The sequence below is a fragment of the Amphiura filiformis genome, chromosome 12, assembly GCF_039555335.1.
Source record: "Amphiura filiformis chromosome 12, Afil_fr2py, whole genome shotgun sequence".
Classification (NCBI taxonomy): Eukaryota; Metazoa; Echinodermata; class Ophiuroidea; order Amphilepidida; family Amphiuridae; genus Amphiura; species Amphiura filiformis.
In genome coordinates this window covers 49,401,406-49,428,181 of record NC_092639.1, presented here as the reverse complement: position 1 = coordinate 49,428,181, position 26,776 = coordinate 49,401,406, and the positions used below count along the sequence as shown (strand labels likewise).

At 35.0% G+C, this 26,776-nt stretch overlaps 1 protein-coding gene across 1 annotated transcript; it reads left to right on the top strand.

Annotated features, from left to right (window-relative positions):
• The first annotated feature begins 1,216 nt into the window (after nucleotides 1-1,216).
• On the top strand, nucleotides 1,217-26,776 carry LOC140166335 (uncharacterized). The gene is made up of 7 exons (XM_072189772.1): nucleotides 1,217-1,427; nucleotides 9,689-9,937; nucleotides 10,528-10,883; nucleotides 14,369-14,546; nucleotides 16,304-16,590; nucleotides 21,254-21,401; nucleotides 26,000-26,776. Exons 1-7 carry the CDS (start codon nucleotides 1,337-1,339, stop codon nucleotides 26,626-26,628), a joined length of 1,938 nt encoding a protein of 645 aa, XP_072045873.1. The 5' UTR covers nucleotides 1,217-1,336; the 3' UTR covers nucleotides 26,629-26,776.

Below are 26,776 nucleotides of genomic sequence, written 5' to 3'. Positions count from 1 at the left end.
GGGTGAAAGTAATGTTGATTTTCCAGAATAAGCCAACACACGAAATACGAACTTCACTTAACACAGTCTGGCTGCTGAGACATGAGAAACGACCAGCCAAAACTATCCATATAATATAGGTGGTTTTGTTGACGATGAACTTGGTGTAACAATAACACAATATGATGGGACAAATTATGTTATTCGCGATATCTAATTTTCACGATATCAAAAAAATATAGTTATTTTATAGTTACTCTCCTACTTTTCAGTTATATTTTTTCAACAATAATCAGCAAATAAAGAATTTGCTAAAACGAATTACCATGTTTACAATATCATGTTCTAGCATTATACTGAAATAGATTGCAAAGTAAAATATTTACGCTATTCCAATGGAAGTTTCAATGCTTAATTCTTTTCGGGTCATATATTTTTAGTTTTAAAGTATATATTCAACCAACCATGGAAAAGTAAAGAAATATCTACCAGAGGTAACAAGACTTGTATTGGGCGCTATTCATTTCGACTGCTTAGTGTCAGAAGTGGGAAAGTGTAATAGCTGCTATGTAAGCATTTGGCAATTTACACACAATATAATTCTGCGTGTAAGTGACTTTGGGCATGTACATGGTCACTTGCGTCTGTTACTAACCATGTTAACTGTTTAAAGGAGTATTTCGTTATCCTATCATCCTCTATTTATGCAATTTGTCATTAGATATCCACAAAAACAAAAACAAAACCTATTCCCAAAATTTCAGTTGATTCCAATTTTGCGTTCGCGAGTTATGCATGATTATGTGTATTACACTGCTCCACAGACAATGCGTTGTAATTTCGTTCTGGTGCACCAGAACGAAATTCAAATTTCACGATATCTTTGCTAAACGAATTAATCTGCAAGAAATATTTTGTACATAAACATTATGTAGCCAGAGGTTTCCAGTGATATACAAATCTCAACTTTTTTTGAGAAAAGTGGGGGATGAGGCTGTGGATCACGAAATGCCCTTTTACGTGACCATGCATATACCCCAAAGTCACTTGCATTTATTATGGAGGGCAGAATTAACCATCCAATTGTTGCCGAAATGAGTAACATGTAATTGTGGACATAGATAGTTCTGGCTCTAAGCCCTCGATATATTGTACACATTTGAACATGGCAGCTATTGCGCTTACCCATTCTGGCACTGAACAGTCGATTTGTGCTCATTCTTGCGTGCTATTCATGCATGGTTCCCATACGTTGAAGTTTAATGTCAACTGGTGTTCAATACTATTCTTTTACCTAATCATTATATCATACTCATATCGGGCGTTTCCTAACTGGATATTATTCCGTCAAATCAAGATGGCGGGTCTGCGACGGACCTACCTGTTGATTTTATTTGCCGGAATACTTGTACGGAATACTTTGGCTCAAGATACTTGTGCAGCTGGCGGTAAGTAACTTTCAAAGTATTTAATAATAAAATAATTGTTTTTATATTGTTAGTAATATCAAATTGCTCTTATTTTGGATATATCATGTTCCTTTTGTTATACTGTGTCAATGAGTATTTAATGATAGGCCTAATTGATAAAAACACATTTGCAGAATTTTGCTAATGCATGTTTTAACCTATATTCTTTAAAATCAATATTAGCCTATATAGAATAATTACAAGTTATAATAATTGTATCCATGCCATTTGGATATTATGTGTTTAGTTAGTACCAAAACAATGGTGTATACATTTTTTAGAATGAAAGGGGGTCTTAATAGCCCTACATACGCGTCACCTCCTATTAAGTGGGAGTACCCCCCCACACCCCCGATTTTAGCACATCACATCAAAGCTCCCATTGGTCGCCCCATTTTTTTTAAGGAATGTTTATTAGAATGGGGGTTGGGGTGGGGCGGTGGTGGTTGGTACAAACTTGTTAGGGGCTGTTCAATAATTATGAGCCTGGGGATAAAATTGTCAAATGTCGTGCCAAAAATTGTTTGCCCTCCTCTCGCCACAAATTGCTTTCCCCGGCTGCAAAAAAAATCTTTACCCCCCCCCCCCTTGCACGTTGTCAAATTTTTGGGTTAGGCCTACTTTCCAATTTGCAAACTTTAAAGTTTTCCTAAGCCTTTTAGAGCGTGTTATTTAAAAGGTGTCCTGTAAATGTGTGCCAATAATTGCTTGCCCCCTCTGCCGGTCAAAAACTCTCCCCCCCCCCATTTACCCTTCCCTCAGGGCTCATAATTATTGCGCAGCCCCGTAAGAAATCAGATATTAACGTTTGCACAGTATTTTTTGTGGGAGCTGAGAGTACATCAGACCACCGAGTTCAGACCTATCGAATTGCGAATTGCACATGATGCAGTCATGTCTACAGTAGATTTCAATTCGACCTTTGCAGGACTTAAACCCCATTAAAAGCTATTAAACCAAGATAACACTCATTGAAAGCAGCTCAACTGATTAAATCATATCTTCTCTGGTTAAATACACACATCATATGTTTCTGCTTTTACACGTACAATGGAGCAATGGCTGGGATTATAGTTTCAGTTGGGTGAACGATTATAAAGCGAGCGCTAAAGAACAATTCTGTGTGGGCTTTTGTTTACGAAATGAGACAAAACTCTGCTTATTGTTAACCAGCGTTCTTGAAAATGAGAAACATGGTGGTTTGCAGACTTAACACGGTTTGGAAATAATTTCTTCATATTTTTTGGTGTTATCTGTCGTTTACATATCATTCCTAAAACACCAAAGTACGAATATTTCCAAACATCTAAATTAGCTAAAAATTTAGGACATGTTACAAAACTATATTGTCTAGAATTTTAGAAGAGTACTTTTAATATTGGCCGGTTATTTTTCACACAGCGACGTTAACTAGGCAATGTACTATTACCTATAACATTAACTAAAACACCAAAGTACGAATATTTCCAAACATCTAAATTAGCTAAAAATTTAGGACATGTTACAAAACTATATTTTCTAGAACTTTAGAAGAGTACTTTTAATATTGGCCGGTTATTTTTCACACAGCGACGTTAACTAGGCATATCCCCATTCTTTTAACGTAGGCTATTTGTAGAGGTCACGCGTCAATGGGAAAGAGCACTGTGTATTATGTATAGGAAAACGGACAGTAACTGCAGTATGATTAAGTCCACAATGACATGGATTAATTAATTAATTCATGAACAAACGTGATCTTTGTTGAATAATCAACTACAAAATATTGCAAGTCCAAACGCGAATTTTGATGAAAAATCAATCTCAGAATTATTCTAAGCTAAATCCAAACGTGAATTTTGATGAAAAAATCAATCTCAGAAATATTCTAAGTCCAAATATGAATTTGTGTCAAAATTGTAAATATTAAGATCTAATGCTATACATGGTGTCGCAGAAAAAAATACCGGGCAAATGAATTTGGACGTAAGTCGATTCAAGTTTCAAGTTTCTTTATTGTTCAAAAACCTTACAAATCAAGGTATACGAACACATTTACAAAACATATGTACAGTAACAACAGTGTGATTTTAAAAGTAAATAAACATTTTTCCAGTTTAGTATACAAAATTACAACTCAATGAAAAGAAAATATATTTATAAGGAAGATGTTACATTTGACCATCCCTTAGAGATTGTGCATAATATAAAGAATAAACTGGCACAGTCTAACCAAGTCATTTCCTTTTGAATTCATAAGTTGGTTAAATTTAAACCAATATTGAATCATTCTAGAATTAATTACAACAGATAATGGTTTGCGGCCTAGTTCACCATAAATCATATTTGAAGGAGTGCATTTTTTAACTTTTAAAAGAATTTTACAAAATTTCAAGTGCAACCTTTCAACTAAATCGATATTTGAGAATCCCCAAACCTCACAGCCATACAGCATGATTGGTACAACAACTGAGTCAAAAAGCTTAAGCTGAATATCAATATCCAGATTCATTGATCTGCCCTTTTTAAGGATAACAAACATTGCTCTACTTGCAATATCATGAAGGTACTTGATTGCTATGTTAAAGGAACCATTGTAATTAAATTTTATACCCAAGTAAACATAATGATCAACTACTTCCAAAACATGATTATTGAAGGTGATAACCGGTTTGTTTCTGATTTTACCTCTGGAGAAAACTAAAACTTTGGATTTAGAAGCATTTATCTGCAAGCCTGAAACCTTACAATACTCATTCATACCATTAATTGCAAGCTGCAGTTGCTTTTCATTTTCTGAAAGAATAATTGTATCATCTGCATATAATAAAACAAATAAATTTAAAAAAAAGATGCATTTTCATCATTCGGTGAATGAATGAACACTTTCTTTGAAATTTGGTAACCCTTCATAATTAGTTGACATGAATGATTCCAAATCACTTTAAAAATAGAAAAAAGAAGGGGAGATAAGTTTTCTCCTTGTCTAACGCCAGACATACAATTAAAATAAGATGATTTGGTACCATTTATCTTGATACATGATTTTGCGTGCTTATACAAATTGTAAACAATATTAAACAGTTTTCCATGTACATTATTATTCACAAGTTTTTTCCACAATTTCAGTCTATCAACATTGTCAAAAGCCTTACTATAATCAATAAATGCACAATACAGTTTCTTTTGACCTAAATAAAAATCCAGTAATAATTTGAAAGTAAAAATATGATCAACAGTAGAGAACCCTTCCCTAAAACCTGCTTGCTCAGGACCAATGATATCATATTTATCAGCAAATTTAGTTAATCTCTGATTAATAATTGATGTAAACAGCTTTCCAAAACAACTTAAAATGGTGATGCCTCTGTAATTATCGGCATCTTTCCTATCACCCTTATTTTTATATAAAGGGATAATAAAACCATTGAGCCAACTTTGAGGCACAATTCCTTTGTCTAAAATCAAATTGAATAACTTCACATAAACATCAATAAGGATATGACTAGTTGACTTAAGGAATTCATTCAAAATCTGATCATCACCACATGCTTTGTTATTTTTAAGTTTACTAATACAATCCAATATTTATTCCTTTGAAAAAGGAGTATCTAACATATCATTCACATTTGAACTTGCATTTGACCCATTCTTAAGTTTCACCTCTTCTTCTTGAGGAATTTCAACACCACTATTCAAAGACTGGAAATGATTCTTAAAGCATTCCAAATCAGGATGTTCTTTATCGAGAAATAGACATCAAAATCCAAAAATCTAAACATCAGTATGTAGCGCATGTACATTCTATAATCAATTTTACTGCAATCGCTTAAGGGCTGGGGTATGAACGTTTGGACAGTATTTATTTTGGGACATTAGAGCACATCAGACATATCGAATTGCATTCTGAATACGAAGAATGTCATTCTGATATCAAATAATTTTGAATTTTTGAAATTCGCAATTTAATACACATTTTATGGCAAATCATTAAAAATTGATATTTTTGATATTTAACAGTACTTGAAGTAAACTTTATAAATCTGATGATTTATACATAAAGTGTATGTAGGTGGGTTGAAAAGCCGATGATCAATTGAAAATTTTGACCTTTCGTATTGAAGATATGGATTTTTTTTCCCAAAACACCAAAAACAATTAGGTCTTTTTGGGAAAAAATCCATATCTTCAATATGAAAGGTCAAAATTTTCAATTGACGTCGGCTTTTCCTCCCTGCTACATACACTTTAAGAATATATCATTAGATTTATATAATTTACTTCGAGGACTGTTATATATCAAAATTCGAAAAATATCAAATTTGTATAATTTGTCATAAAATTTGTATTATATTGTGATTTTCAAAAAATGAAAATTATTTGATATCAGAAAGACATGCTTCGTATTCGGAATACAATTCGATAGGTCTGAGGTGCTCTCATGTGCCACAAAAATACTATCGAAACGCAATAAACGCTCATTTTAGATCCCTTAACTGATTGCGAAGAAATGAGCGATTGCATAACGCATGCGTCAATTCAATTCATTCCAAGTTTGAAAGAAAGATCATTCAACACAATGCGCACTGTAGTGGTTAACTGTCAATGGGCTTCATTTTTTTTTTGTGAAACCCTTTTCGTTCTTTTTAAACAATCTGTTTCTTGCAAAACATTTAATTAGGTTTTGTTCAAATTTGAATACAGGCTGCACGATATTGAAAATGAAAGCTTGCATGTTAGAGGATGCTCGGTGCTTGTAAATATCTTTTTTCGTTAATGTTGATATAAATGTTGCATAAAGAATTATTGCATAAAAGAATTCTCGGACAAACTGTTATTCATCTTCAGTGAAAGCATGAATAACATAACACCCTCGGATTATTAATGGACTAAACTTAAACTTTAGGAAACTTTTTGAATGAACTGCATTAATGCGTGCATTATGTAATCGTTAATTTCTTCGCAACCATTCAATATTTATAAGTACCGAGCATCATCTTACATGAATTTCTTCGCAACCATTCAACCGAATCCAATAAAATAGGATATGCGATGTACTTCAAATTTTTTTATTCTGATGTCGACTTCTCCAATTAGGATCAATTTTATTCACTCGGTAAGTTTTTATGGGACACCCTGTATACTTAAAGTTTATGTAGCTGGGATGAAAAGCCGACTAGAAATTTTGACCTTTCATATTGAAGATATACATTTTTATCCCCAAAAGAACTAGATTTGTTTGTTGTTTTAGGGAAAAATCCATATCTTCAATACGAAGGTCAAAATTTTCAATTGATTTTCAAGTGATCGTGGGCTTTTCATCCCAGCTGAACTACTGTCTATTATATCTTTCTTCAGGCTTGCAGCAAAATAGCCACAATAGCAAATCAGAATTGTGCATTAATTTAAAATTTTAAACAAACCAAAGTTAAGTCTTCACTCAATCTTGTTTTAGAGTTTCATAGAAATTCTAACATTTCTTATGTATTCCTTATTTTTGAAAATTGCTTAAATTTTTACACATTTTAATTTTCCTAGCCTACAGGAAGTGTGCTATCGTTTCCAAAGTTTCAGGGATGGTGTATAAGCTTAATACCCAAATTCTCTCAGCAGCTTTTTAGGATAAAGTGTTTAATTTTCTAGAAAAATAGTTTTTGAATTTTTTATTTTAGGGAAATGTAGAAACACCTATAACTTGAAATAGAAATACTTAATTAAAAAAAGCTGGCAAGAGAATTTTCTAAATTTGATTACCTTTCATATGACACCTTGTTTGTTGAAATTGGACCTATAGTTAGCTCCAAAACAAAGTCTAGAATTTAGGTAGTTTAGTGTTTCCAGAAAAAGTCAAGAAAATTGAAAAAAAGTACTACTACTAACATTACCATTAAATATCTCTTTTGTCCTTATTAAAAAGCATTTTGGCGATAACATAAATAATAATAATAAAAACAACAGATTTATGCAGTAGGTATAAAAGAGAAAATAAAAACACAATTTAACCAATTATCTGGTTTCATAAATTAAGGTGATTTGAACTTGGCAACATGCCGAAAACACTCTTTTGGAAAAATTAAAAATTGGCGCTGGGCAGGCGGAGTTTTTCTCACCCATCTACACATTCTGTATTATTTTCTAGCAAATCTGTGCATGGCACTGTAGCTGTTCATACTACCTTAAGTACATATCATTAGATTTATAAAGTTTACTTCGAGGACTGTTAAATATCAAAAATATCAATCTTTAATCATTTGCCATAAAATGTGTATTATATCGCGAATTTCAAATAAATCAAAATTATTTGTTATCAGAAGGACATTCTTCGTATTCAGAAAGCAATTCGATATGTCTGATGTGCTCTCATGTCCCACAAAAATACTGTCAAAATGTTGCTACCAGAGCCCTTATGTACCCTGAAGATTTATGCATGGATTTTTAGCAAAATATTGGCAAAAATTACATAATAATAATGAGCCTTTACAGTCATTTTATCTCATTAACTATATTGATTATTGATACAAAAAACTATAAGATACAAAGAAAATATAAATCGATGTATTATGAAAACCGTATGTCCGATTTGCTTCAAATAAAATGATCAGTGTACTTTGCATTATTCAATTAATCTATTGAAAACGTGCTCAGAGCATTTCCTGATTTCCTGAAATATACTCATATACTACCTTAAACGCAACCCTATATTTGAACTCGAAACACAATAATACATTAATTAGTTTTTGATTTTTTTTCTGTCTATAGCATTAAATGTTGAGAAAACCCCCAATAAACATATCTCCATCATGGTAGCAAAATTAAACCCTCTATATGGAACCCTCCAGAAAACAAAGAACTCCTAATTTTTTGTTTCCCTCACTGAAAGACCCCTTTTTTCTTTACTCTGTCACCGAAAGACCCCTAATTTTGGAGTCGTGTCCGCACATGCCCAGTCACTTCCGTATTTGAGTGCCCTCCCCGGGGTCCGTCCGGGGTCCGTCTCTCTTTCGAACTTTGAAGCAATTGGGTCAGATTCCGTAAAATAATAGCATTTACATTCAAATTGTAATATTTTAATTTCTACTACAAGTACGTCGTCGGTTATCTCAATACCGGTGCAGCCAGTCCCTGTGTGAGTGATCAAGCTTTCGTCAGATGTGTCTCTGTCTTACGTCGTACATATCGTTATGAATTCGGCAGACGGCCGAATCCGGATTCGGCTTTTGGTGAATTCATTTTTGGCATGCATTATTTTTGAATTAGAGAACAAGGGATCAATGCTTTACCTATAGAGGGCAGCATATCGATTTTTTAACGGTTATCGTCTTTGACCGTACTGTGAGTCACCGTTAGCTAACCCTGTATGCCGCCCTCTTTTGAATACTTACTATGCTGTTATCATCTGATCTCCGTTAACAAATTGATATGCTGCCCTCTATTATGTATAGCATTGATCCCTTATTCTCAAGTTCAAAAGTAATGAATGCGTAAAATGAATTTACCAAAAGCCGAATCCGGATTCGGCCGTCTGCCGAATTCATAACGAAAGTCGGAGACGCTTCTGACAAAAGCTCAACCACCCACACAGGATTCGGCTGCACCGGTATTGTGATAACCGACGGCGTACTCCGTACTCGTAGAAAGTATTTGGAGGAGTTACCGATTTTTATTCAGATTTGCATACTGATGATCATAACATGTCTTTGTTTAATCATAAAGAGCTTCAAAGAACTCTGAAAATTAAAAAAAAAATATTCGTGAAACAATTTACACAGACTGTACGACTATAAAATAATACAAAATCAAAATTAGTCACGAGATATCATTTCTTAATGAGACCAAAAATTTCATAAAACAGGTTTGGCAATGGGATAAATTGGTCAAAATTTTGCCAATTTCAAGAATTAGGCAAATTTAAAGTCAGTTTAGATAGAACTACATAATCAAACAATAGTATATTGTGGGGCTTTTTTGGGTCAAATTTGGTATACATTGTTTGGTATGTTTTCTCGAAAAATCTGGAAGATGTAAAGATTCTTCATTATTTTTTAGCAAAATTTGTGAAAATTGATGCAGAATCGACCAAAATTAGCGTAATTGTAAACAGAATAGTCAAAAATAAGTTTTTTATGTGTCTTTTTAGGGTATGTTTTCGCAGCCCGAGCGGCGCATCACTATCCAACACAACATTAAATAATAATTCGGGTCTTTTAGGACAAACGTTTCAACGTGTTAACCTAAATATTATTTTCTGATACTATTTGCAGAAAATTTTGCATTATTCGTCCACAACGATGGCGTCGCTGACACTCAAGATGGTATCTACAGAGCAACAACGACATTTGATGCCGGGTCTGACTTCACCAAACAACCATTCTCAACAACTGAAAATCCTACTGCAGTTTTCTATGACGTTGTTAATGACTTGGTATACTGGGCAGGAAATGACGCTGATATTGGAAGATATATCAAGAGAGATGCTGAAACAGGAGGAACTGCACAGGCAACTTCATTGAGTTAGTATATATATATATAATGACAAAAAGCTCTCAAATTTGGTCGCGAACGGTTTATTTGTTGTTTAAATTGTCGCCATATGCGGACCGTGAATGCTTGGTCCTGTTGGGTGACCCCAAGCTCAAACCAGGCTAAAAGCCTAATAGTATTTTAGCATGCTGGCCTATATTAAAAAAAAAATAGTGAAACAGATTTGAAGATAAATATCTCGAGGAAAAGAAGGCCACTCCCAACAAACTAAATTAACTATTTTACTGTCAACTATTGGGTAAAGAGACAGGAAATTCCTTACCAAATCTCAACTACCGCTAAACATGCTGAAAAGGTTTCCTTCTACATGTATAGCATCGTTCATTTTGGAGAGTTAATAACAGTTACTGTGATTTTTTTGAATTAAATTATTTATTTATTTATTTATTTATTTATTTATTTATTTATTTATTTATTTATTTATTTATTTATTTATTTATTTATTTATTTATTTATTTATTTATTTATTTATTTATTTATTTATTTATTTATCCCATTTATTTATTTATTTATCCCATGTGAACAATTCATTAATATTTGTTGATATCGATTTTTCCAGTCACATGTACAGGTACGCCTTTGGGTATAGAAAATGGTGACATACAGGATGGTGACATCACAGCATCTGATTTCTTTACCGCTCCTACCGCTCCAAACCCTACTGCTGGCCCAACACGTGCACGTTTAGACCAACCTGCAAACCTACCTAATGAACTGGGCGCATGGATACCGGGGGATGATGATGCCCCTCCTATGAATTGGATAGAGGTTAACCTATTTGGAAGGGCGACAATCACCGGAGTCACTCTTCAAGGAAGACATGATGCACCGATGTGGACTCAAACCTATGAAGTACAATACAGTCAAGATTATGTTACTTGGAGTACGGTACCTGATGCTGCGGGGAATAATGCGGTATGTGTATTATAATTTTACTGAAAATACTTACGTAAAGTATGAGTATAATTTTAATTTGATTCATTGTTAATCGACCGTGTATGCTACTTTCCCGCCGGGAACGGAAACACTACAAGCTACTACACATTACTGCAGATTTGAGCCCATACAAGGTTATTTTTGTATACGAGCAGAATTTTTATTCTGAATTTTGACGATTAAAATCGTCACATGCACTCCTTGCAGGGAGTCATTCTTTTAGGGAACAGGAAAAAGTAAGCCAATTCCAGGGTGTTCAATGGTGTTAGTAAAACGAGCCTCGAAAATTGAAGCTCGAAAAACGAGGCTCGAAAATTAGTAAAACGAGGCTCGAAAATTAGTAAAACGAGGCTCGAAAAACGAGATTCGACCATTATTTCCTTTTTAATCCATACTATCTACTGAATGTCGTTGTGTATTTGTGAGTGTGGGGGTGTGTCTGGGGGTTGTGTGTGGGTGTTCCACGGGTTTGGAAGGGGTGTAGGGAGGGTCTGAGGCTTGTGGGTGTGTGTGCTTGTGTTTTGACTGCGTTAAAGGCTTCCTTGGTTCAGGCCTCGTTTTTCGAGCCTCGTTTTACTAAATACCCACGTTTTTCGAGCCTCGTTTTACTAAATACCCACGGGTAATTAGTAAAACGAGGCCCGAAAAACGAGGCTCGACCAATATCCATACTATCTATTGGATGTTGTTGTGTATTTGTATGGTTGTGTGTGGGGTGTCCTGCTAGTTTGGAAGGGATGTGGGAAGTGTCTGAGGCTTGGGTGTGTGTGTGCTTGTGTTTTGCGTTTTGCGTTTAAGGCTTCCTTGGTTCATGCCCCGTATTTCGAGCCTCGTTTTACTAATTTATACATTTTCGCCAAATATTGTTTCAACCTCAAAATAACATTCTGTTTAGAATGTTTTGTATCAAGTTTTCAAGAATGTTTTTGGAATGTTATTAAAACGTTTTTATACCCTTTATATAACCCGACATTTAAACGTTTTCTGTAAAACATTTTTGTTTGCTGGGCAGTAGATTATCAAAAAATGTTTTTTAAGGTTATGAAAACGTTTTATACTCTTAATATACCCTTTATATAACCCGACATTTCAACGTTTTCTGACAACCTTTTATAACCTTTTGCTAATGATGTCGAAAACGTTTTGTGTTTGCTGGGAAGTTGAATATTCATTCCACATGACCACATCCTGTCGATTTCCGTGCTTACAATGGCGGAAAGATGGAATGGGGAGGTGGTGAAACTGTAATAAGTCCACAAAATGTCCCAGTGTCCTAGGGGCTGTGCAATAATTATGAGCCCTAGAGGACGGTAAAACTGGGGCGAGATTTTTGGCAAGCCAAAAGGAGGGGCAAGCAAGTTTTGGTAAGCTGAGGGGGGGCAAGCGATTTTGGCACACATTCATGGGGTGCCTTTTAAATGAAACGCTCTAAAAATGCTTAGGATAACATATAGTACGGAAACGCTTAAGTATGCAAATTTTCCTGCTCGCTACGCTCGCAACATGTATCTAAACCTAGACCATTTAAAGTTTGTAAATTGTGACCCAAAAAATTTGCCATCTGCAAAAAAGGGGAAGGGATTTTTTTGCATGCCGAGGGGAGGGGGGGGGCGATTTTTGGCGAGCTGTTTGGAAATTTACCCACCGGCTCATAATTATTGCACAGCCCCTTAAGAATGGTAGCCAAATGGAATTACAATTGGTTTCTGCAAGGTATCAGGAAAATGATGAAATGATGGGGGGAGGATGATGTCACGTGACTATGCCATAAGGCACCGGATGACCTTGGATTACACCAAAACCATTGCCATTGTTCATTACGTATTTAAATGTCATTATGTCCTCATAACCACGTGACCTTATTATTGTAATTAAAATTCCCGACCCCTTGCAAGACGAATGATCTTTGACTATTATTTTCGCCCAAGCAACACCTCCGTGCAACCTAAAATTTTGCTGATACCTTTTGCGACCATGTTAGAGGTATCTGGGCATTTTGAAGACTATAATTTCTTCGATTCTATGTCTCTGCGTTCAAACGAATTTCCAATATTTCACCACACATTATTTAACTTGATCTCATAGTACTTATTTCATGCAAAAAACATTGCCATCTAGCGCGTAATATGACATTTGTCCTCTTTCTTAGCGATGTTGCTATACTTTTGGCCAGTGTGTGTATAAAATGATTAAAGGATGAAATGCTCATGCATACAAATTTGCAGTTAGCTTTGACTCACCTATTAGGAAAACAATATTAGCCACTTGAAAATTTAAGGGATCTAAAATGAGCGTTTATTGCGTTTCGACAGTATTTTTGTGGGACATGAGAGCACCTCAGACCTATCAATTGCATTCTGAATACGAAGCATGTCTTTCTGATATCAAATAATTTTCATTTTTGAAAATCACAATATAATACAAATTTTATGACAAATTATAAAAATTTGATATTTTTCAAATTTTTGATATATAACAGTCCTCGAAGTAAATTATATAAATCTAATGACATATTCTTAAAGTGTAGTAGGGAGGAAAAGCCGACGGTCAATTGAAAATTTTGACCTTTCATATTGAAGATATGGATTTTTTCCCAAAAATACCTTTTTTTTTTTTTTTTTTTTATAAAATAATTTCATTTTTTCACTTCAAAATGTTAAATTTTTCAATTTATCTTTGTCTTTTCATCCCCACTTCATAAATTTTAAGTCTAAATCATCAGATTTATAAAGTTTATTTCAAGTACTGTTAAATATCAAAAATATCAATTTTAATGATTTGCCATAAAATGTGTATAAAATTGCCAATTTCAAAAAATCAAAATTATTTGATATCAGAATGACATTCTTCGTATTCAGAATGCAATTCGATATGTCTGATGTGCTCTAATGTCCCACAATAAATACTGTCCAAACGTTCATACCCAGCCCTTAAGATGGTCGTAATTTTTCAGCATGACCACCAATGAATGACGGCCATCTTGAAACATAATTATGGAAAGGTTTGGCTACAAAACGATTCTCTTATAAACGCACCCCTGCACAGTTTCCCCTCGATACACCTGAGCACACAATTTCGTCCAAGAGCTGCCAAGCATGCAGTGAAATGTCTACACAGTCTTTGTTTACACTACACGGTTGAGTGCATAGCATCATAAGAGCTGTTAGCTTCTAGCTGGTCACTAGTGAAAAAAAAACAAACCTGAAAATACGGCATCTGTGATTGGGTTTTGTCAAAACCACGAATGTTCCCTTCATCCAATCAGAATTGTTTGTTTTTATTGAACGAAAGCCAACGCATATAAAAATAAAATGTTCATTTGCCTAAGCTAATTATCTCTGAAAAACCATAAAGAAAACGGGTACTAGTATTTATTTCCGTGCCATTTTAGATCGTCATCACCCAGTCACATATTTCTGAATAATTTTCAGTTTGTTTTTTGATAATTTTAATATGATATTCAGGTTTTCATTGGGAATACTGATCAAGTCGGCAAGGTAACCCAGACCTTTGCTACGCCTGTTGTTGCTCTCTATCTTCGGATTGTTCCACTTACATGGTACTATGATAATACACTTGCATTGACTGACGACACTGTAGTCAATCGACCTGCATTGAGATTTGAACTTGAAGGATGTAAAGGTAAATACATGGTATTTCAATCAAACCACTAGCTGGGCCACAACCTAACTTGGATGCATTTTTTCTCAGCTTATTTTTGGGTCAGAAATTTTATACATCTTTAAGACATAAAGTTTGTTGTCTTTAAGAAATGTTTGCTAAAAGAAATATGTTGAGATATGAAGATTAAAGCACAATTATTCAAAATCAAGTTTGCCCCGAAATTGATACCCTGCACATTTAGCGAGTATTTCGTTAATTCTGTTCACGATTTAATCAACTTTGTTCTGCGATATTATCATAGATAAACTTCATCATAAACATTGATTTGAGCTGCTTTTGTTGCAATCAAAATGTATTTCATTTGGTTTGGGATTAAAACACAACCATGTTCATATTGCCCATATATATTGCAACAAAACATAACTGTACTTCGATTGGCAAATTTTAACCAGGGAGGTAAATAACAAGGAAAGTTCTTTTCATCTAGGTGGGCAGCTCCATTGTTTTTGTCCACGCAGTTAAAAAGATCTCAAGTGATATTTACCTGCCTGATTTGAACATTTTAAAATTTTACTGAGCATGAACTATACGAAGTGAAAAAAGTTACAGTAACTTTGGCGTCAGTGTTCAAAATTTAGAATAGCCAGTGGGCATTATCATTTGTTTTTCAATTAACGTTTGACAAAATAGCAACACCAATGTTTGTGTTTCCAAATGACTCTGAACGAAAAACACCTGAGATATGGCAAACTATTCTTTGGTTTATATGTTTTTCCAAGCGGAACAATTTGAGACCACTTTGGCCGAAATCGGAGCATTTTTTATTCTTTCACTCCTGTGGACAATGGTGGAGAGACCTTTATACCACATGATGCAGTCATGTCTACAGTAGAATTCATCTCGACCTTTGCAGGACTTAACCCCATTAAAAGCTATTAAACCAAGATAACACTCATTGAAACAGCTCAACTGATTAAATCGGATCTTCTCTGGCTGTGCACATGTGACTGTTTTCATGTGCGATATCGCAATAAAGTTTGTATTATAGCTTCAGTTGGGTAACCGATTATAAAGGAAACGAAAGGAAACAATGGTATGTGTACCATTGTTCACGAAATGAGACAATGGCGTGCTTTTTGTAAACCAGCATTCTTGAAAATGAGCAACATAATGATTGTTGACTTAACACGGTTTGGAAATAATTTCTTCATATTTTTGGTGTTATCTGTCGTTTACATATCCTTCCTAAAACACAAAAGTACGACCCTCTCTAAATACCTAAAAATTTAGGACATGTTACAAAACTATATTGTCTAGAATTTTAGAAGAGTACTTTTAATATTGGCCGGTTATTTTTCACACAGCGACGTTAACTAGGCAATGTACTATTACCTATAACATTAACTAAAACACCAAAGTACGAATATTTCCAAACATATAAATTAGCTAAAAATTTAGGACATGTTAAAAACTATATTTTCTAGAACTTTAGAAGAGTACTTTTAATATTGGCCGGTTATTTTTCACACAGCGACGTTAACTAGTCATATCCCCATACTTTTAACGTAGGGCTATTTGTAGAGGTCACGCGTCAATGGGAAAGAGCACTGTGTATTGTGTATAGGAAAACGGACAGTAACTGCAGTATGATAGCTCAAGAACGGAGATATGTCAAACTATAGGCTACTTTTCACGAATCTTAATAATGAGAGGAATAAAATTACTACTACTACTACTAATAAATTAATGATGATGATGACTTTGCTAATTCACAGTTCCGCAGTGTAGGACCACTCCAAGCATTGTGACGGATGGCTCAATCCTAAACAGCCAGTACACAGCTTCATCGGGCACGGCGTCTAACGCGCGCTACATGACAGGAACTGCATGGACAGCAACGACAAATGGGATAGCACCTAATGAAGAATGGGTAACACTATTTCTTGGAGGACGTGCGACAATCTCAAGCGTTATTATTGAAGCCGGTTCAACTACGGAATGGGTGACAGAGGTTACCGTGCGGGCTAGCCAGGACGGTGTAATATGGACAGATGTGGTTACGGTAAGACACGTAGAAAATATAATAAATAATAATAAAGAATCAATAGCTATTCCCTAAGTGCATTGATTTCATAAGGCTGCGATCACATAGAAGTATACTGTATGCGATAAACGGTATTCGCTAAACGATATACGCTCATTCAATCAAGCTGAGTTCACATTATAGTATACTCCTTGGTGAACTCGGCCTGATCGATTGAGCGTATCATCGCACAGTGTCATCGCCCCGATATCTTCATGGCAGAAATCGCCATGTAGGTTGAATCCACAGCCACGCATGGCCATTTTGTTCCGACCTGTTTAATAGTTTTGAGGCGCATAATGCACCGAGGGACATCCGACTAAGGCTATTGACAATAGCCTTATACTATGATCTCTGTGTGTGAGTGAGCATGGTAATGGTATACGCCATGAGATCATCTGCGAGGTATTCAGTATCGAAGTTACGTAATGTTACTATGTCAACGGGATCACGCGCTAGAGTAATGAACCACGATCGAAATGATCACCACATAAAGTATATGGCACTCGAAGGCATACCAAAGTAGCGTGATCCGGTAACCAAGAGAATTACGTAACCACTTCGATGCTGAATACAGCGGAATAAAGGTAAAGCGCTTTGAGTTTGATACATGTGAAAAGCGCTGTATGTATAAATGTTAACATTTATAAGAAGCAGGCATTTTACTGCAGAAAACTAGTCCCGGAAAAAAGGAAAATAGTTCTCATCACAGTAGGCCCCTACCCATAGCACTGCCAACGGAGTCGCCAATAACAATACAAGAACACTGCAAGTACAAACAACATGCAACACACACACACCCCGGCTCACTCCACCCACACCCTCCGTAAAATGGAGTAACATCGGTCAGCGGGGTAACTTTGGTCGGTAAAATCTTGTATATTTTCAAACAGCAATATTTTTTTATTCATATTTGTACGTGTCACTTAAGGTTGGTCTGAACCATGGAATTATGGAAAACATTTTTAACTTCTAAATTGTTGATCTAAAGTGTATAAAGGTATACATATTACGAATCCAGTGCTGACGTCCAATTAATTTTAAAATGCTCAATTTTTGCTCAAATCAAAAACCTATGATTTTTACCCAAAAATTTACGTAAACCGTAACTAATTATTTTTTCAGTAAAAATAATTTCTTATTGATTTTCAAAAACTAGGTAGGAAAATCTAGGAATTCTTTTGAATTTTGACCATCTTTTAGAAATATTCGATAAAAATGGTTGACATTTGACAGTTTCAGCGTAATTTAGGCAATACTGGTGTATATTTTTATATTTTGACGGAAATTAAAAAAAACAACTAGTGGTCACCCGTCTTCCGTGGTTCGTAAATAAATAAAATTTTACAAATGCATCACCACCCTCCAAGTTTTAATTTTAATTAATTTAATTTTAATTTTTAACTTAAAATTCTAAAATAGGTTTCACTAACTGAAGGCGATGCCTGAACCACAATATGGTTAGTTTAATTAACTGACAAACTAAGAATAGCGTACAGGACACAATCCGAGAACAGCCACATTCCTACCATCAACCTTCTTCACACGATGGCTTGCCTCAATTTTGCTATAAAAATTGTATGATATATGCCTATAATTGTACTTTAATTTGCCAAATGATCTGTCATCAAGACTATCCCTGGATCTCAGAAACAGCGATGAAGACCTTGCACTACGGTGACCGAGTGATGATCTTCTTATGGGTGTGAGATCTGTGCCTAAAACGCGAAATACACTGTCAGGGTGAAGCGCGCGGGGAAACTCGCCCGGCTTGTTGCGTTTTTGCGTCGGGCCCGAGGCAAAAATAAGACAGAGATAAAAAGAATTTATCGTGTCTGATGTCACTGTCAATTACGATCCTTGATTGGTTTACACAGGTTAATCAGCGCCTAAAAGCATCTGGTGCTGATCGGAGAAAAGGAATAGCAGGAAATGGCGAAAAATTACGTACTTTTACATGGCAAAAGCAGCTTTTCTAGGCATTGTTGATATGGTGCTCCGGCAAAGAAAGTTTCCTACTATAAAGATCTAACTTTTGAGATGGTTTGCATGTTTGAAGGTGCAAAATTAACAATAAGGCGCCCGGTTGTACCGCCACGTTCAGCAAGTCATCATCACGACACTTGTAAACAAACCGTGCTCGAATTTGATTGACAGATGACGTCAGACGCGATAAATTGTTTTTATCTCTGTCTTTAATTAGCAACGAGATTAGCAAGATTTCCCGCCATTGACCATGTGGACGATTTCAGATGGAAAAGGGTGAAACATCATAATTAAAAAATGATAGAAATTTGGTAAAAAATTAAAAAGCCAAAATTGTTCAGTTCAAACTTTAAGTACACAGACTAATGAATATAGAATTCAAGAAAACTGGAATTCGGCATTTTTAAAATATGCCATGGTTCAGACCAACCTTAAGGTTCCCAGCAAACATAAAACGTTTTCGACATCATTCGCAAAAGGTTATAAAAGGTTGTTAGAAAACGTTTAAATGTCGGGTTATATAAAAGGTATATTAAGGGTATAAAACGTTTTCATAACATTCAAAATCATTTTTTTGATAATCTACTGCTCAGCAAACAAAAAATGTTTTACAGAAAACGTTTAAATGTCGGGTTATATAAAGGGTATAAAAACATTTAATAACATTCCAAAAACATTGTTGAAAACTTGATACAAAACATTCTAAACTGAATGTTATTTTGGGGTTGAAAAAATATTTTGCGAAAAATGTTTGCCCAAAATATTTGCAATAACGTTTCAAAAACGTTTTTATGACCTTTTATATAACCCGACATTTAAATGTTATTAAAACGTTTGAAAAAAAAAAAACATTTTAAGAATATTTCTGTGTTTGCTGGGTGCAAATATTTTAACATAATGTTATTTAAGTGTTCACAAAATATTTGGCAAAAAATGTTTGCAAAAATAGTTTACAATAACATTTTTGAAAACATTTTAAAAATATTGTTGCAGTGTGTTTTCATACAAAACGTTTTAAAACGTTTTCATGACCTTTTATATAACCCGACATTTTAATGTTATTAAAACGTTTTTATGTAAACCAAAAGCCAAAATATAACTTATTAAAAACGTTTCTAAAACGTTTTTGTGTTTGCTGGGTTGGTCCCTTGGTCCCCGGGGTTGGTCTTAACCCTGGAATTATGGAAACTTTCGGGCCTCATAACTGCTAAATTGTTGGTCTAAAGTGTATAAATGTAGGCCTACACATATTTAGAATGGCAAAGACTTGATAAATTCATCTGTGAGGTCAAATTTGGAAAAAAAATATCTAGGAACAGTTTTTTATTTATTTGAATTTTGACCAACTTTGAGAAATTTGCACCAAAAATGATAAAAAAAAGCCCGCTTTTCGCCCAAATTTCAAATATTTTTGTGAAAAAAAACCGGGGGGGGGTCACTCCCATTGTGGCCTGTACACCATCCGCGATAATGAAAACGCGTAAAAAGGGTAGTTTTTCGTGGGTAGGCACGATACGCGAGTAACGCGTTTAGGGTGTCAAAAACATGAAATATTGGGAAAAAGGGTAGCAAAACTGCAATTGCTAATACGCGGAAATGAAATTTAGGGTATGAAATTTGATGCAAGGAATAAAATCCCTGTTTTAGCCAATATCGTTTTAGCCAAGGGTTCAATCCTTGTTTAGGGTGCTTTTCAAAAGTTGATTATCGCGGATGGTGTACAGGCCACAATGGGAGTGACCCCGGGGAAAAACCAGGTTTTTGCCGGCAAAACCGAACCCTGTTTTTGCAGAAAAAAATCTAAATCGATTTTTGTGAACAAGGATGTGTGCTTGGTTAATTTTACATTTTAAAAATGACGGCCCCTTAGCTGCAATTTTTCTCAATAATTTTGTATTCAATTTTGTATTCAATTTTGAATTCAAAATTATACAAAAGCTATGATAGGAGGAAGAAACATATATAAATATAAAATTTTAGATAGAGAAATAGAAAGTTGATGCTATAGTAGGCTACTACATGTATATGAAAAAGGATAATCTGTAATGCCAAGACATAAACATCCCTGTAGTAGCTACCTTTCACCTTGAGTGCAATGAATGGGCCAAACATTGTACCAGATCTTCTTAAGTATCATGAGTAATAGCGGTACAAAAATAAAATTGATGTATTTTAAAGCCTAATTTCTAAATTTGACAGTAATCAGCAACATTATCCACAACTATGTCCCTTTGCCACGAGACTGGGAACATGTCAATATTTTATCATGGACTGATTCTTTGACCTCTTCATTATAAACATTACTGTAAAATTTAGAAAATATGCTTCGGTCACTTATCTTTAATATCTCCTCCCCGCAAATAACACATAGTAGTGACCGCATTTAAGTGACGGCTTATAGGTTCGAAACTCCCGTGGTCAAGTGGTTTTAGGCACAGGTCTTGTAAACCTGAGGTTCTAGGTTCGATTCCTAGGCGGGATCACTTTTCTACTTGTCTCCTTTATTATTTGCGACGGCGAACCTGGTGAATTATTATGTTTCTGTGGTACAATTTTGGCCCATTCATTGTGTGAAAGCCAAGAAATGTTACTCATCCAATACAGCTGACCATATTGACCTGAATTGTATTTATTATGCGTTTTCTACTCGTTTTAGGGCCAATCAATTACAGATATTGACGGTACTACACTAGTACAAACGATTAACTTCCCCTCAGTATCAGCTACCCACATACAGATTAGGGTGACAGACACCCAGAATGATAATCCTGTGCAGATGAGTTTTGATGTAAGAGGTTGCAGAGGTAAGTTTGTCTTGTATCTTGTCACATATGGTGAAACTTGAAACAAACTATACCTCCCCCACCCCCCCAAGCACACACACTACCTCACACCTTTTGTGTTGATTTGTATTTTGATTGACTTATCAGCCATAAGTATTGCAACATCTACGAAATAAAGGTTTTTGGTAAAAAAAAAATCAAACACTAGACCGGGTTCAAATTTGGCTAGAATATGCCATATGGTCGATACTATTTAGTGAGTATGAATGAACCTGTGTCTGTTTTTTTTTTTTTTTGCATGTAATATGAAGAAAACATATTCAAATCAATATTAATTGTGATATTTTGGCTTAAATACATTTGTTTAGCAAGATACGGCTTTCGAAAGGAGTGGATACGTGCAATTGATTATTACGTAGTCAATTCACCACACACGGGCGCGGGTGAATGGGAGATGTTCTCTAACTTTTTCTAATGTTTTTGCATGATACTAATGCCCATTGGTGTACTAAAACACCACGTGAAAGATGAAGCATGAAGTGCTTTAATTATACAGTAAATTTTAAGTTTTTATAATAAATCCGGAGATCTCCGGTTTTATTCAGCGTTCACCGATCGAGTGATGGCTAACACATCGCGTGCGTTTGCATCATTGAATCATTGAATCAGTGACGTATAAACGGTGTGTATATCGCTATTCGTCTTACGTCTTGACGTAAAAACTGTGTGTATGTCGCTATCAGTCTTACGTCTTATTTATACACCCCAGCTGCGTGAAACTCCGCCAATAAGCATGACAAAAATACGATTGGCCAGCTAATACACGCACTATAGGATCTGGAATGAAATTTCCATTTTTTTCGCTTTCTCTGACGTTCTACAGCTTTTTAGGTCAATATAGTGGGAAACGACCAAATTTGTAAAGAATCGAGTGTTTATCATCATGATCAAATCTGTTAAGTGAAAGTTGAAAACACGTTGGGTCTGACCACATTTTAACAGTGTTTTAAATTTCGTATTTTTTTCAAATCGGCCCTGTCTCTAAAAAAACCATCTAGTCTAACTATTTTATGCTTTTATGTATTATTTTCTTCAAGAAGCACTATAAAAAACAGCATTTTAAAGCTTCTGAAAATTAACGTTTGGGACGCATACACCCACAGTGTTTAGATAGTGGCTGTTTATCATGATACCATCAATATTAATATGCGTTTAAAATGTAGACCAAATACTCATTATTTTGATCACGTCATATTTAAAAATGCTACAGTCCATGAACTCCAAAATTATGTTTGAATAGTTAACTTTAATAATCTTTCTCTTGATGATGTCAATTATTTTTATGGACCTTTCAATATTACAATGATAAATTGGCCAATCAGAAAACAGCATTTGATGACGTCATACATATTTCTAAATGTTATCTTCAAGTTTCTTATGTCTAAAAACCACATGTTTACATTGTTATTTTGGGGGACCAAAATACAATGAAGATTTTAATTGACCAATCAGAAAACAGCATTTTGATGATGTCATACATATTTCAAAATGTTACCGTCAAGTTTCTCATGTTCAAATACCCTTTATTGTTATTGTTTTATGAACCTCTCAGTACATTACAATGAGTTGTTTAAATGGCCAATCAGAAAACAGCATTTTGACAACGTCATATAAATGTTATCTTAAAAACTCTTATGTCTAAAAACCCCATATATGTATTGTTATTCTTTATGGACCTGACAATACATTGCAATGAGTTTTTTTAATTGACCAATCAGAAAACGGTATTTTGATGACGAAATACGTATTTCTAAATGTTACCTTCAAATTCCTGATGTCCCAAAACCCCACCCCTTCCCTTACAGCTCCTTACATGAGTTACATCCACTTTTTGACTTTTTAAGAAAAACACCTTTTTTAATTGTGTAATTATTACTTGTTCGATTTGATTCATTTTGGTTTTGAATAAAGTGTTGATGAATAGAAACTAAAAGAATAGGTTTGGTACAATTGTCAAGCCTTTCTATTTATTTTATTATTTCTTTTGTATCGCGCCTTTTATGGATGTAAGGGTTTTGCAACTAAAATAAATTTACCCCTTTTCTAGAAACCACCTTTGTAATCAAATTCGAGCCCATTTTTGTGTACTACTTTATGCAACTTGACTAATGCTTTCAAATCAAAAAGAAAAATTGAAATATCTCATTTACTTTTTTAATTATAAATTTTTAATTAAATTCGGCAAAATGCCATTTTTTTACATTTCCGATAAGCTACAACTTTTGTTAATTAAAATGATTTTTTTCAAACATAGTGACCCCAAAACAGTTTATTTTGGTTTTAATATAGGTAAAGAACATTCAAGGCTACTATTACACATCAAAAAATTAAAACAAAACTATTCTATTATTCATTTTAAGTTCAGATGTACCGAAATTCCCAAAGATTTCCCAAACGGGCAATATACGATATCTCCGGAAGATAATGTCATGCCAGTAACTCAATTTCACCTAGAGGTGGATATGTAAGGGCTTTTGTTTTATGGACCTTTCAATATAATACAATGATTTTTGTAATTGACCAATCAGAAAACAGCATTTTGATGATGACGTCATACTGATTTTAAAATACTTCCATTGGACTCAGCGGGGCAACAAACCTCTATTGACCAAATTAACCTCCTAATTTCAATTAATATTTTTGGCCAGCTTTGTGCGTCGGTATACATAAAACAGGTCATCAGTACACGCCGGTCTCCGGGGCGTTTGTACCGACCAGGTATAGGCGGCTTAAGCTGGGGGACGCGTGGGCCAGGACCCCCATAAATTTTAGGTGGGAGTCCGACCACGCCTAAAATCATAATAGAAGAAAAATAAAGCAGTAATTGCCTCATCCCTTTTAGCACGGAAAACATCAAGTTTTGGCCCAATATGGTAAAATTGCAAATGTTTGCGCTTTTACTTGAACTAGGCCATAAAATAAATAGCAAAACACACCTTCATTTGGGGCTTAAATAGTCTGAAACTGAAGTTTTTTGTTCGCTTCGCGCGCGCAAGAGGTCCCAGTAAAACCGGAACAAAATATGCTTGTCACCCGACCCCCCTAAATTTTAATGCTTCCGTCGCCACTGAGACCAGGAGAATAACCTTTCTACATATCAAACCAAATTGGCCAAAAGCGATGTGCTTCTTTCCTTTCACTTTTTTAGTCCAAAATTAATCAAATTTGGGCTCATTTTGGAAGCCCCATGTCACCTGATCGATAACGCAAAGTAACGGTAACCTTAAAAATAAGTTATTTTATAATATTTCATAAAATTCAGTGTTGTTCTACTGATATTTTGCAGGTATTTTTTAGAAAATAATGTGAATTTTTGTGTTATTTTACAATGATTCTTATGTTTTTTAGGATTTTTAAGGATGTTTCGTTATTTTGCGTTATCGAAGACATGGGGTCTCGTAAAGGAACAAAAATTGAAAATTGCCAAAATGAGGGGGCATGGTGGGTGGGTGGGTGGTGCAAGAATTGAAACGTTTGAAATTGGCCATATTTTCAACGACTGGAATCTCAAGGTATAGTCAATGTGAAGGGTATTGGCTATTGCCCAATTTGGGCTCCTCAATGGAGAATTAAAACTTCACATGCATTTTTCCGGAATTCCAAGTGGTTTTTTTTCTCTGACGAAAAAATAAATAAAATTGATTACCGTCTATTTTATTTTGCAACGAGAACGCCTATATAACTTTCGCACTTCGATCGAGATAAAAAAAATTAAATCGAAATAATTGCAGTTGTATATACCTCAGGGCAGTGTTTATGGCCAACTGTATACACAGCTAATAGCTCCCAGCATTAAAACCATGTGTGTGAGTTGACATGTAAATCCACCCGGCTTATTGCAAGTAAGAAGCCCGATGTCACCTGATCGATAACGCTAAGTAACCTTAAAAAAAAACAAGTTATTTTATAATATTTCCTAAATTCAGTGTTATTTTAGAATATCTACTGATGATATATATAATGTTGTGAATTTGTGTGTTATTTTACAATATTCTTGTGTTTTTTTTGGATGTTTCGTTATTTTGCGTTATCAATCAAGTGACATGAGGTCATTTAAGCATTAATATTGCACATTGGCGGTGGTGGGGTTTTTGTACTTGCAAGTGGGGGTTGACGCAATAACATTCGTCAGTGATAAAATGTATTTTTTGGTGCTTTCACAAGTTTGTGCACCCCCGTTCCGAAAACCTGCCTACGCCACTGGATGGTAGATTGGGCCTTCCCATAAAATAGGTCTGGGGACACCTTCCCTTGCTCATAATACGCTACTATATTAATTATAGCGGACCGACGGGTACCCACTACCCGTTATCATGGTTATCATTATTCTTTTTGTTATTAAAAAAGCTTCAAACGGTTAAACCAATTGCTTACTCATCAACCCTGTTAACGAAGGTACGTAGGTAGACATGAGCTGACATGGTATATGTTAAAGACGCCATTTTCACCAGTTCACCATAATAAATGGTACCCTATAGACATAATGTGAGAAAATGTAGGGTAATGAACGGCGTTTACCTTGTCTCATAAATTGAATACTTTCTTTTGTTTCATCATAGATCCTGAGATAACTCGACTTGCTGTAGACGGGACATGCGCTGCAAGAAAGGTGTACTGGATAGAACGTGGACAGCAGTCGATATTTTACTCTAATCTAGAAGCTACAAACCCAACAACAGGGTCATTTCTCTCTGTCAGTAGTGGTACAATTGTTGACATTGAATTAGACGTTGAGAATGACCTCATCTACTTTGCGCAGCAAGATGGTACATCTAGCTTGATCAAGAGAGCTAGACTATCCACTGAATCTGTTCTAAACACGGTCACTGTGAGTACTGCCAATAGGAATATCCAATCTATATCAATCGACTGGGACACGGAAAGGGTGTATTATTCAATCAATGCTGATGCAAGCGGTTCAGGTGTAATAGGTTATGTCAATCTTGATTTAAGTGGTAATACACTAATATCTACAATAACTGGTAACACGGCAGGGACGTTTTACCCGTTTGATATAGGCGTGTATGGCGACTATGTATATGCGTTGGAAAACAAAGATTCCATAATACGCGTGATGAAGTCACTATCTGGGACTACCACAGCTACAACAAACGTGAGAGAAACCGTCGTTAGTAATCGTTTAGCATGTGACCTCCAATTTGTGGAATGCATCAATTTCCAACAGTAAGCTTTGAAACCAATACGTATTCAACCTCCGAGTATGCCAACAATGTAAATGTTAAAGTGACACGAGAAGGTGACTTGCGATGCTGTTCTGTTGTCAATCTGGCAATCGGTGAAGATACAGCATCACTCCTCGCGAAAGACCCTGAAGA

Bases quoted from the DNA above. Each gene is read 5' to 3' on its own strand.
- LOC140166335 (XM_072189772.1), top strand. From the start codon at position 1,337: ATGGCGGGTCTGCGACGGACCTACCTGTTGATTTTATTTGCCGGAATA. The intron at 9,938-10,527 runs GTTAGTATATAT...CGATTTTTCCAG, and splicing joins TGCACAGGCAACTTCATTGA to TCACATGTACAGGTACGCCT. The intron at 21,402-25,999 runs GTAAGTTTGTCT...GTTTCATCATAG, and splicing joins TGATGTAAGAGGTTGCAGAG to ATCCTGAGATAACTCGACTT.